At 43.7% G+C, this 13329-nt stretch overlaps 1 protein-coding gene across 1 annotated transcript in view; it reads right to left on the bottom strand.

Moving 5' to 3' along the window:
* TRPC5 (transient receptor potential cation channel subfamily C member 5) overlaps positions 1-13329 on the bottom strand; it is a 260230-nt gene that overhangs the window by 29793 nt on the left and 217108 nt on the right. The window contains exon 6 of the mRNA XM_078063933.1: positions 13007-13329. Within this exon, the coding sequence (XP_077920059.1) occupies positions 13007-13329 (323 nt within the window). The remainder of the gene's footprint in view (positions 1-13006) is intronic.

Genomic DNA, 13329 nt, shown 5'->3' with positions numbered 1-13329 from the left:
CAACCCTGAGATCATGACCTGAGCCGAAATTAAGAGTTGGATGCCCAATTGACTGAACCACCCAGGTGCCCCCCAAATATGTTTTTAGGGTGCAATACATTCTGAGAGGCTTAGAGATTTATTCTTGGGTTCATTTAGGGGGTATCTGGGAAATGTTTTAGAGATTCCCTCTACCTGGGAGTGATCTTCCCCCATATCTTTGCATGACCATCTCCTTAACATAACTGGAGTCTCAGCTCAAATGTCACTTCCTCAGAGAAGCTTTCCTTGGTCACTCTACCAAAAGTAGATCCACCAGTTTTTTTCTTTTCTTTTTTTTTTTTTTAAAGATTTTATTTATTTATTTGACAGAGAGAGAGACAGCGAGAGAGGGAACACAAGCAGGGGCAGAGGGAGAGGGAGAAGCAGACTCCCTGCTAAGCGGGGAGCCTGATGCGGGGCTCGATCCCAGGACTCTGGGATCGTGACCTGAGCCGAAGGCAGACACTTAACGACTGAGCCACCCAGGCGCCCCCTTTTCTTTCTTTCTGTCTTTTTTTTTTTTTTTTAAAGATTTTTATTTATTTATTTGAGAGAGAGAGTGAGCACAAGCAGGGGAAGGGGCAGAGGGAGAGGGAGAAGCAGAGGGAGCCTGACCTTGGGCTTGATTCTAGGACCCTGGGATCATGACATGAGCTGAAGGCAGACGCTTAACCGACTGAGCCACCCAGGCATCCCGTCCCGTTTAATTTTCTTTGTAGCATTTAAAACTCCCTAAAAATTTGTAAATAAAATCTTCAAAAGTGCAGACCGACTGCCTGTGACCTACAGTGGTGAGGGCTTCAAAACTTTAAAAAAAAAAAAAAAAAAACTCCCTAAAATTATATGAAGTAATTTCTTGTTTAAGTGTTTATTTTCTGTCCATCCCCACTAGAATGTAAGCTCTAGGAAGGCAGAGACATACAGCTCCTCTGTACCTGGCACATGATAGGCACTGGATCATACTTGTTGAAGAAATGAATGGATACTTATTAACTTTTACTATTACTGTTATCAATGGATTAAAGTCTAGAAGATGCCAGTCCCATTGACAATTGTCCGGGAAATAGGCGGCACAGTGGGATTAGTCATTTTGATGAAGGTTGCGCTCTGTCTGCACTGGCCTAACTCTCATGGAGCCTCCTTCAGGGCTGTCTGGGCAACATGCACGTGGCCCTTTTCAACCAGTTACATGGCTCTTCTTGTATCATCATAGGTAACTTCCATGATTCTTTCAACATCACATTGCTTGTGAGCTAGCCTAGAAGGAAGAAATTTGCTTTTTGTTTGATGAAAATAAGTGCTGGTTGGTGAAGCATTTGAGAATCAAAAGTAAGATGAGAGCCTGGAGTTCAGGGGCCAGGTTGGCACAAGAACCAGAATATGGCAAGTCAGACTTAGCACAGGATCCGAATTTCCAGGAGAGTCTAAAAGTCAGGGCCAGGCAAGACAGTGCATTACAGAGCCAGGCAGAGGATCAAAAATGAGAAAGATATGGGGCTCAGGAGTCTGGTTCTACCAAGAAGGCACAACCAGGACGTGGCAGGGTCCATCTGAAATCAGGGCAGGTGGGAGGCCAGCACTGGCACAAGCAGCTAGCCAATAGCTGGAGAGCAGAAGCCAGGGTGGGTGTGGTTCAGAAAAACAGAAAGGAGTTGCAGCAAATCGGAATGGTAGTTCGAAAAACCAGGGTCTCTGGAAGTTCAATGACCTCGAGTATAGAAAACATTCAGTAAGGGGCACCTGGGTGGCTCAGTCCTTAAGCGTCTGCCTTTGGCTCAGGTCATGACCCCAGGGTCCTGGGATTGAGCCCCACATCGGGCTCCCTGCCCAGCGGGGAGCCTGCCTCTCCCTCTCCCTCTGCTGCTCCCCCTGCTTGTGCTCTCTCTCTCTGTCACTCTCTGTCAAATAAATAAATAAAATCTTTAAAAAGAAAAAAAAAGAAAACATTCAGTAAATGTTTGCTCATTGCATGACAGACAACAAAGCCACAAACCAGGGCAAGTATATAATCCATATGTTGGCAGGGTCCAGAATGGAGGGTGTTACACTCCTCTACCCCCGTCCCCGTAAACAATTAAAATTGCAATGGTAAGGGGTGCCTGGGTGGCTCAGTCTGTTAACTGTCTGCCTTCGGCTCAGGTCATGATCACAGGGTCCTGGGATCGAGCCCCGTGTCGGGCTCCCTGCCCAGCGGGGAGTCTGCTTCTCCCTCTCCCTCTGCCCCTGCTTGTGCTCTCTCTCTCTCTCAAATAAATAAATAAGAATCTTTAATTAAAAAAATGCAATGGTTGGGGCGCCTGTGTGGCTCAGTCGTTGGGCATCTGCCTTCAGCTCAGGTCATGATCCCAGGGTCCTGGGATCGAGCCCCACATTGGGCTCCCTGCTTGGCAGGAAGCCTGCTTCTCCCTCTCCCACTCCCACTCCCCCTGCTTCTGTTCCCTTTCTCGCTGTGTCTCTCTCTCTCTCTGTGAAATAAATAAAATCTTAAAAAAAAATGCAACGGTTAAGCTTGAGAGTAGAACTTACTACAAACTGTTCCAATGACTGATACAAAGATTCCGTAAAAGTGAAAGTTCAAGCATTTAAAATCTTCCTTCAACTGTGGTGATATTCTAGTCAGGGAGATCCTATATGTATAATTGTACAAGAGAGAAAAAAAAAGATGAAAAGATTGTTCCTCAGTTTTCATAGTTCATACTGAGAATGCCTTCAGTATGGTGCACAAAATGTTGGAACATGGCCTGGCCACTAAGAGAAGCTGGCTTGTTGAAAGGTACGCCCAGGTAAAATGGGTGACTGACATATGGGGTAGATAAGAGCATTCTAGAGATACCACTGTAGGAAGTCCTGCGGCTTCTAGGCTCAGGTGAATTTACATGGAAAGGGCCACTCCCTAGAGGAGTGGGCATTACCTGGTGGCCAGGTCCATAATAAAATCATCACAGATCACAGGGATGGAAAGGGATGTTGACCAAACCCCAGAAGCCTAATGTCGAAGGAATATCTTTTTTGATTTTAAAGGATGTGATTTTAAAGAAAATAATCCATTTTTATTTAGCAGAGAGTAAACAAACATATGGAACTTGATAGCTCAAGAAGGAGCACAAAGTGAGGATACAAAGATTCAAGAAGACTTGATATTAAATGTATGGAAGACAAATCCATCCCAGCTGGTTAAGGGGGAACTTGAGCGTGTTGAGAGCCATCCAAAAATAGATCACAAAGCTAAGAGGGGCACAGTGGAATGAAGATAGGAACAGAACTGCAGTCCTCTGGACACTTTCTGAAAGTCTCATCTGTGAGATGGGCAGTTCATCTTTCAAAAGGTAGAAGGACTATGGAGAGGGTTTACCCTGCTGGACTTAAATCAGACCAGTGAAGAACGGGAGGATAAACCGAAATAGAAAGGCTCCTTGGGTGAAAGCAGTGATGTCATCCTGGATTTCACATGCCGATTCTGCTGTTCCTTAGACTTGCCATTTCTTATTCCATCATACATTTCATAAGCTTCTAACTCTGGATGGAATGCTCCGCTCCTGCCATGCTCCCAACTTCTGGCCTCCACTTTCATCCTGTCTCCTTCTCTGCCCACCTCTTGTTTGTCCTGCCCTGCCTCCTTCCCTACAAGGTTGGGTTAGGTGCTCCTCTTTTGCTCTCCCATTGCACCTTAGCCTGATTCTACAAAGGCATATATCACACTTCAGCGACAGTATAGGGGAGTAGCTAAGAGCAAACTTTAGACTCCTCCCCTATTAACTATTTAACTTTGGAAAACTTAAATAATCTTTAAACTTCAAGTTTCTTCATGTCTAAAATAGTTTATTGGAAGGATAAATACTAATTGCTAACATTTACTGTGCCCTTATTATGTGCCAGGCACTATGCTAAGTGCTTTGCCTGTCTTGTAATGTTTGATTCTCAGAATAACCCTGTGAAATAGCTACTGTTATTTTTTTTTTTTCAGATGAGAAACTAAAGCACAGAGTGGTCACACTGGTAGGAAGTGACAAAGGTAGGATTTGCCCCAGGCTCTTCTGATCCTGGAGCCCACATGCTTACTCACTTTTCTCTATTACATGGGACACCACATATAATGCACTGGGCACAGTGTTTGGCATAAGCATTAAAAATGGCAGCTATTCTAATTGTTTACTAATGTTCTTCATTAGACTATGAACTTCTTGAGGATAAGGATGCCATCTTAACATCCTCATTGGCTGGCACGTAGCAGTTGCTGAATACATGTTTGTTGAATAAATGTTAGATGATGGGAGAAGCACACAACTAAGGAAAGTACAGATAATTGGTACCATCCTGCGATAAGAGTAGCAGGAAGGCTATGAACATAAAATAGGGGGAAAAGCAGGAGACAATCAATAACAATCTTTAAAACCTGGCCAGAAACATAAAGAGCCTTTGATGGGGACTGAGTTTGTATCCATGTAAATAAGATGGGAAAATATGGGCTGAATGCTGGGTAGAGAAATCACCACTGATTAAGTAGCAATAGCCACAATTGAATGGAGTTAGTCTACAAGGAGGTCCCAAGTGATCTGCTGTGTCACCGCTTTGATCTGCCATGGCTTTGCATGTGTTCGTGATTATTGCAACTTTACACAACAAATTTTATGTAACTTCACAAAACCAGTCTTACACCTGCATCCCTGGATAAAAGCACAGATTACAGCTTGTATGCCTGGACTGAAATCCTGATTTGGCCACTTATCATCTGTGTGACTGGAAGCAGCCTGTTTAACTGCTTTGTACCCTAATTTCTCTATCTGTAAAACGAGTAATAATAATGCCTACCTCATAGCATGATTGTGAGGATTAAATGAGTTAATTCATGTAAAGCTCATTTTGTACTAGTGCCTAGACCTAGCACTCAGTAAATATTAGATACTTTTATGATTATTGTTAACCTTCACATTTCTTTATTGTCTTCATAGATTGTCATCCATTTGCATATCCTGTTGTTCATAGTTGCAACCATAGTATGTATAATTTTTGTGTTTTTAAGAGTTACACATTTGGGATATGTTACTTTTTGTGTATATATAGAAACTTCACGTGTATCATTTTAATAGCTGCCCAATATGCCACCCAGTGAATATCAAGCCCATCTGACATTTTTGTCAATGCTTTGGATAAGAATAGATAGCAAGCTTCTAAGATCTTCAGATGACACAAGACTGGGAGGGATAGCTAATAGATGGGATGACAGGATCAAGATTCAGAAAGGTTTCAACAGCATGGAGCAATGGGCTGGAACTAACAAGATGAAATTTAATAGGGATCAATGTAGAGCTTTGCTCTTGGGCCAAGTGCCCAAATTCAGGATGGGGGATGTAGGAGAAATGCCAAGGATTTTTTCTGACAGCAAGCTAAAAGTGGATCAGCAGAGTGACACTGTGCTAAGTGCTTTGCATGTGTTGTAATATTTGATTCTCAGATCTTCAGTATGGCCAGATACTTCAGCCATATGAGGGGGACAGTGCAAAAGTAAATCTAGAATCGAGGATAGGATGGGCATGTCGAACATCATTATGTTTTAGGCCTCTGTGGTAGGTACAAGGCTTACTAAAGTGGGGTAATCTCAGTCTGGTGGGTGAAAAAGCCAACAATGACTAACATACAAGTTATATTGTCATGGAGATGTGCTTAGAATGCCATGGGAAACCAACACAGGAGGAGCCTATAACTGAGAGTGGGGTTAGAATGGGTAAGAAGAGACTTAGAAGAGCAGGTGATTTTTCAGCAGAGACTTGAAAGATGGGTTAGAGTTTTCTAGGCTGGCCAGGTGGGGATGGGCATTCCAGGCAGGCAGAGGGAATGGCGTAGGATGCGCAAAGGCCCATAGGTCCAAGATGCTCTCCTGTAGTTGGGAAGAATAAGATGTTGCCTATGGGGAAGAGAAGTGAGAGGCTGGAGAGGTGGGGTCCACATTATCAAGGCCCTGTGTGTTATGGTAAAGAGGTGGATTTTACACTGGAGAAGATTTCAATACCTGGCAGGCATGAAGCTGGGTGGTGACAAGATGAGACTGGTATTTACGAAGAAACTTCTGTGAGGCAGGTGGGATATTGTTTGGAGAAAAGACTGGAAGCACGGAAACCGCTGTATGGGTGACTGTGTGGGTGGGCGACTGTGTGGGTGGGCGGGTGACTGTGTGGGTGGGCGGGCACCCGCGCATGCGCGCGCCCACCCACCCACACACGCACCCACGCATGCGCGCGCCCGCCCACCCATGCACCCACGCATGCGCGCGCATGCCCATGCACGCATGTGCGTGCACGTGCGTAAGGATATACTCAAGATACATTTAGAAAGTCCAATTGGCGTGGCGTGGTCGGAGACTGGACGAGCTGCGCGAGGAAGAGGGTAAGAGGCATAGATGACTCCTAGGATTCTGGTTGGTGTTTAATAAGTTGAGGAATTAAAGGGGAAATAGGTTTGGGGTGGGGATATGGAGATAACGGAATTTAGCTGTGGACATTTTGTGTTTGAGACCCCCGTGACACAGCCATGTGCTTTCAGGAGGTATCTGGAATTGAGCGCTGGAACCTCAGAAAGAGATAATGAGACCAGCAAGTTAGCTTCTTGCCACTTCCACCGTTTTTCTGTCACAGGTCCCATGCCCTCAGAATGCTGATGCCTTTCCAGTTGCTTCTCTCGGTGGTAAATGAAGGCCAGGTGTCCCCAGGATAGAATACTAGACTTAAAACCGCCAATAGTATCGTCATGTGGTTGTCAGCAAGGAGAGTGAGGTCTTCCTGAACTGTGTGCCTGGGGAAAATATCTTTTTTTTTTAAGCCAAAGAATAGCCAAGGCGTCTCTGGAAAATCAGAAGGAAAAGGATGACAGTAAGCCGATGGTATAGTTTATGTTAGGTATATAAATGGGCTTGTTTTCTCTTTCTCTTAAAAGTTGAATTTTTCTGGTGCTCTGACCAAATAGTGTGTATTTTAGCAGGTATTATAAATGCCTGAGTTGAGGTGTTTAAAAGAAAACATAAAGCTGAGTCAGACCTCTATGGAGGAAAAAAACCAACACCTAGAGGAAAAGTTGAGGTAACATTACTGCTGATTTGGCTCCAGCATGACAATGCTTCTTTATACCTGATGCCCCAAGGTATAATTTTGTGTGTGCCAGGTACCCATTCTTGTCAGTTGTCCCTGCTGGGCAAGTGATGGGAACAAAATCTTAGTTGGCAACGGGGGTGTTAATAATGACTATACTAACTTGCAAGAAGGCATTTCATAAACTTCTTCAGCAGAGTTTACATGAAAGGGTAATTGGCAGGGGACCTGGCCTCCTGGAAGTCACCTCACATTCAGGTGTTCAGTTCTGTTGCACATTTTGATGTGAACAAATGCAGCCTCCTGGTGCTCAAGCTACTACAGAATTGCTCTTCATATTGAAAACAGGTTGATAGGAGTTCTGCCTCTAGAGGAATGGAGGAGAGGAAGCAGGGCCTTGCCAAGAGGCACCAGCAAGGTGACCGGTTGCCGTTATACACTCCTGGTTGGCTTAACCAAAAAAACCACTATCTTCTCATCAACCCATATGGCCTCTTGTTTTCCTTTCACATGAGTCTGATTTCCCCAAAGCAAGATTTTCCCCTGAGTTCTGGGAAGAGAGGCAGGGGGTGTGGCCTAGTGGAGGGGGTGGGTACTGAAAATGGGCAATGGAGTGAGCCAACATTTTTCAAACTCTGTGCATTGGTATGTCATCCTGGCCAATACATTTGGGTGTAATCTCTCCCTACATCGTGGGTTCACAATGAAACATCTCTGAGAAGACCCGCAGTTAAGAAATCTTTTAAAATTTGTCCTAGTATTTCCAAAAGGCAGTCATATTTATGTCTCTTAACATCCCCGTGAACTGTGGTTATTTGTAACCCATTTGAGGAAATGCTGCTAGAAACAAATAATAGGGGTAGGCTACATAGGATTGTTTTTTCCCCTCTCTATTGGTGCAACTTGGGGGTGAGCAGAAACTCCTTTTTCCCCCTGGCCTTTGTTATTGAAAACATTTCTAGGACATCTGAGTTCACTGAACTGCCTTAGTTTATAGTGTTAAGAGGAAAAAAATGTATCTTAGTTTAATGTCTAAAACCCTCTCATGACCTTGGGGTCATTACTGTGAATACCAGTGATGAGTGGCACTTTCTAGAACTGGGGGGTTGAGATGGACAAGTTATAGGACATTGAGTCTAGGGTAAGCCCAGGACCTCTTCTGGAATCTAACAAATTTCCTATCGTGTGCTTATTTTCTTCTTGTTTCCCCTAACAGTGATTTTCAGAAAATAAAAGCCATCTTGGAGGCTTGAAGGTCCTAAAGAAGTAGACGTTGAGTTTACAAAGAAAAGGTACAGAAATTCCATGTGTCTGACAGCAGTGGACTCATGGACAGCCTCATGAGCTGTTTCCTTGTGTCCCAAGTGGGAAAAGGAGACATTTCTGATCCGTGCTAGGGGCCCTAAATTAATCCCAGAAGGTGAACTGATTCTAATCTTGCCTTCAGCCTGTCCACTGTCTAGCTTACTCCTGTGAAAGGGGATATGGGTATCACTGGGAGGTGCTCACAGGCTTTTATTGTAAGCCCTGTCTATGCTCTACTTCGGGCTATGGCACGGAGAATTTGTCCCTCTCAGCACTCCAGCTTCTATTCCACACTGTGTGGACTCAGGCAATCTTACTGGTTCTTATGAAGCATGCCCAATTAATATTGGTTGAAGGGTGGATTTGCATGCCTTCTGTCTTACAATACTAGGTAGGAGAAACACTCCCCAGTTGGATATAATGTCCATCCCCACAATGTAATCAGGCAGAAGGGATGCAACCACTTTGCCTAAAGCTTGTTTAAACATACCAGTTCTCCTACAAACTTTTACCTTAATTCCATCAACTCCTATGGTCCTACCTCCAGTCTCTGTTAGGATTTCATTGACAGGCTTTGGCTTTTTAATACATGGTAGGGGAAGTTTTCCCCAGCCAGACATAATATTCATTCCCATAAAAACATTTAGGTAAAGGAGACAGCGTTTTTACATAAAGCCTGCTCAAACATTCCACCTTTCATGATCTTATCAACCCTTACGTTTTTATTTTTTTATTTCTTTTTTTAAATATTTTATTTATTTTTGACAGAGATTGAGTGTACAAGCAGGGGAAGCAGCAGGCAGAGGGAGAGGGAGAAGCAGGCTGGTGTGGGGCTCGATCCCAGGACCTTGGGATCATGACCTGAGCCAAAGGCAGATGCCCAACCATCTGAGCGACCCAGGCGACCCTTTATTTCCTTTTAAGTAAGCTCTACACCCAGCATGGGGCTTGAACTCATGACCCTGAGATCAAGAGTCACGTGTTCTATATACTGAGCCAGCCAGGCGTCCCTACCCTTACATTTTTATATTTTCTCAATCTAATTGTAGCCTGAGTCAGGGTGTCACCAAGGGGTTTTGGTACCACCGTTAGGAGGAGTCCTGAATGAATGAGTCCAGAAACTTCTCTTTTCCACCTTCTGACCATTTTACCCACTCTGTGCAGAAGGCTTTGGGTTCCCAGCCAGAGTTTGAGCCAAGGGACCCTGGCCTTTTTGTCAATCTTTAACTTGATTAATCTGTCCAAACACTGCCCCAAATGATTGCTGGTCAGGTTTCTCATTGCAATTTTGCCTGCTGGCTTTTTAAAGTTCTCCAAACTGGGATAAATAGAGTAGACTTGTCTTGGGCCCTTTAATGTTGAGGGACCAACACAGAGTCCCTTTGGCCCTCCCAACCTTTAGCAGTGTTGTACTAAAATCTTTAATTCTATCAAAGTCTGTTTTATTCATCTCATTTCTTAATAACCATCTAAAGATTTCCATCCTGTGGGATGAGTCCTGGGACTCCTCTCTGTTTCCTCTTTGTTTTACTCCTTTCAATATTTGCTTTATTCACCTTATTCCTTACTAACTGTTCAAAATCTTCTACCTTTGTGGCCTTTTCCTATTCTATTGTTAATTAACCTGATGTTTTTATTAAGACCCATGAGAGAAAGCTGAGACATCAAATTGGCAAAGGCTTCCCAGAGTGTTTTTTGGTTTTGCAGCAGTAAGGTTATATGGGGTGCTCGTGTGAAAGAGACCCCTTAACCACAGCATTTACCATGACCTGGGTAATGGGCATGTTCAGCAGGCAAATAACTCAGTCATCTTAAAGCCAGTTCCATGTAGCTTGCATATGAAGCATGTCAGCGGCTTCATCTGGGGTATTCCACTTGGCATTTTTGGGGCAATTGAGAAGTCCCCCTTCTCAGGGTAATCAGACCCTACAGTGGCTTTTGTCCAGTTAACTGGCCTGGTCATTCCCTTAGGAATAACCTCCTTTGTATCTGGATCACATATAGCCATCTGTGATTGTTCAGTCATGAGCCGTGGGTCGTGTATCAACCCAAACATGCCCTTCCATTCCACAGTATTCAAAATCAAAGGCACAGCTCCTAAATTAGTTCCTCTCATAATTTATTTTAGTAAAGGGTCTTCAGGAAGCTGATGATACTGATCCACAAAATGAAAACAGTTCTTTCACACAATACTCTCTGGTTTCAATGGTTTCTTGATTTTGCCCTCCCCCACCATTGACTACTTTCTTGGTGACCAGAGGTCTTAGAGGGATCTACAATTTTTACCTTGGGGGTGACTTTGAGTCTAGTGGCCCAAACTCAGACTGATGCAAATCTGAGCTTGGTTTAGCATCAAGGCCCAACCCAGCACTTTCTTTTACTTTCATTTTAGCTATTATGGATAATAACCAAGGGATTGTATGTTTAGCATGGTTATTATTATTTTGTATTTCCTTATATATCCAATAAGCTAACTCTTCAAGAGTTAGGTTTACTACTGAAGTGGTTCAGAATAAGGCTCCCCAAAGTATACCATTTTGGCATGCGAACTATTTTGAGCTGAAGGTAATCAAGACCCAGAGGGCTCAAGAGAAATTTTCGCCCCTCCTTTAACTACCTAGAAGATTTAAGTCGGAAAATTTTCCCAAAATGAGAGTTTTTACCAGAGATAAATTTTATCTAAATGACCATCTGTATGGCAGGGCAAACACCTAATTGCCAAACATCTGCTGTTCTTCTTGTCCTGTGAATCACTGTTTGAAGCCCCAGGCCTATATCCCATTCCTTAGCTCAGGATGGTATATATACCTCATTTTACTTTTCTGTCTTTGAACCTCTCAGATATGGGGGGTTCTCATACATACGAAATTAAATTTGATTTTCTCCTGTTTATCTGTCTCATATCAATTTAATTCTTAGACCAGCTGGAAAAACCTTTGAAGGGTAAAAGAAAAATTTTCATCTCCAACAGCACCATTTCTAAATTCAATTGGTAATTTTTACCTTTAGTAATGGATCACAGTGCAGCTGCAGTTTCGTACTGTGGGTGAGTAGGTAGCCATCCAGGGATCAAAGGTTCATCATCCCCTGCCCTTTTATCCTTTCTCTTCCCAAACCACACGTTTCCATGAGTCAGGGCTCTCTTAGCAAATTCTATTTCTCTGATGCCAACTAAGGGCTTCTGAACCCAACATATGGATGTGGGGAGGATTTCCCCCCATACCACGGATTCTCCAACACCAGCTGGGTGTCCTGTAGTTCAGTGCAATTCTGACACTACTGGGAGATAATGTTAGATTCTGTGGATTAAGTGTTCAGTCCCTACAAGACTGCCCTCTTTCCCCCACTTCAAATGTCAGTCCAGGTTGTTACCTGTGCTTCTGACTGATGGGTTATAGATCAGGGGTTCCCACAGCCTTCTCTTTGGGTTCAGTTAATTTGCTAGAGTGGCTTACAGAACTCAGAGAAACATTTCACTTACTAGACTATTGGTTTATCATAAAAGGATATAACTCAGGAACAGCCAGGTGGAAGAGATGCATAGAACAAAGTAATGGGGGAAAGGGGCAGAGCTTCCATGCCTTCTCCAGACACCACATTGTCCCCAAATCCCCATGTGTTCACCAATCTGGAAGCTCTCCAAAACCTATCTTTTGGGTTTTTGTGGAGGCTTCATTGCATAGTCATGATTGATTAGACTCATTGGCCACTGGTGATTAAACTCAATCTTCAGCTCCTCTCCCCTCCCTGGTGGTTGAGGGGTGGGACTGAATGTTTCAACTCTTTAGTCACATGGTTGATTCCCCTGGCAACCAGCCTCCATCCTTAGGTGGGGGTCCAAAAGTCACCTCCTTAACACAACAAAAGACACCTTTGTCACTCTTGGCCCTTAGGAAATTCCAAGGCTTTTAGGAGCTCTGTGCTAGAAACAAGAAGGCCAAATACATATTTCTTATTATACATCATCATATCCCAGGCTGCATTAAGAAATTCTTGCATCCATCTTTTTTCTTTGTTCTTGATTCAGAATAGTTAAATTAGCTTTGGTAATCAATTGTTCAGAGGAATAGCCTTGCTCTTTCATTTCCTTGGTTAGTGATGCTTTTTTGAGTGAGGAATTATTTATTCCCTTCCCACAAATTCCTTTAAAAATATGAGGTGCTACCAAAATCGTTCAGAACTAGCTCTTTAGATGAGTTCCTGGGAGCCCATGTCTGCGTTTGTCTCTTTCCTCTCTCACCTAACTGCTTCCTCTCAATCTTCTATAGTCTTCAGACCCTTTGGGTTGATCCATAAGTGAGGTTTGTGTGCACTCTCAAGAAACAGTGATAAAGGGGCGCCTGGGTGGCTCAGTCGTTAAGCGTCTGCCTTTGGCTCGGGTCATGATCCCAGGGTCCTAAGCCTGGCATCGGACTCCCTGCTCGGCGGGAAGCCTGCTTCTCCCTCTCCCACTCCCCCTGCTTGTGTTCCCTTTCTCGCTGTCTCTCTCTGTCAAAAAATAAATAAAATCTTAAAAAAGAAAGAAACAGTGATAAAGCTGTGGACTGAAAATAGAGCAAAGGAAGAGAAAGCAGAAAAAGGCCAAAGGGGGGGGGTCTTACGTGGAGAAGGCATTATTCTGTTTCTCACATCGGATTCCCTTGCAGTTGTTTGGCTCATCGATCGCTCTGGTCTCATAATAAAAGTAAAGCTGGTTCAATCCATTGGCAAAAGCCAGCAGTACTAGGCAGTAGATAAAGAGAAATTTGAGGATATCAAGCAGCATGCGCCCCAAAGAGATCTGCAGAGGCCCTAAGTGGGAGTTGGCTGTGAACAGGGATATGAGACGCAACGAACTTAAGATGTTGGATATTGCAAAGAGTGCTTCTGCAATCAGGGTCGGGTGCCACATTTCCCATTCTTCCCTTGGACGAGAACCATTATA

This window comes from Halichoerus grypus, chromosome X (assembly GCF_964656455.1).
Source record: "Halichoerus grypus chromosome X, mHalGry1.hap1.1, whole genome shotgun sequence".
Taxonomy (NCBI): Eukaryota; Metazoa; Chordata; class Mammalia; order Carnivora; family Phocidae; genus Halichoerus; species Halichoerus grypus.
The sequence above is the reverse complement of the archived record's forward strand: the minus strand, read 5'-3'. Positions and strand labels throughout refer to the sequence as shown.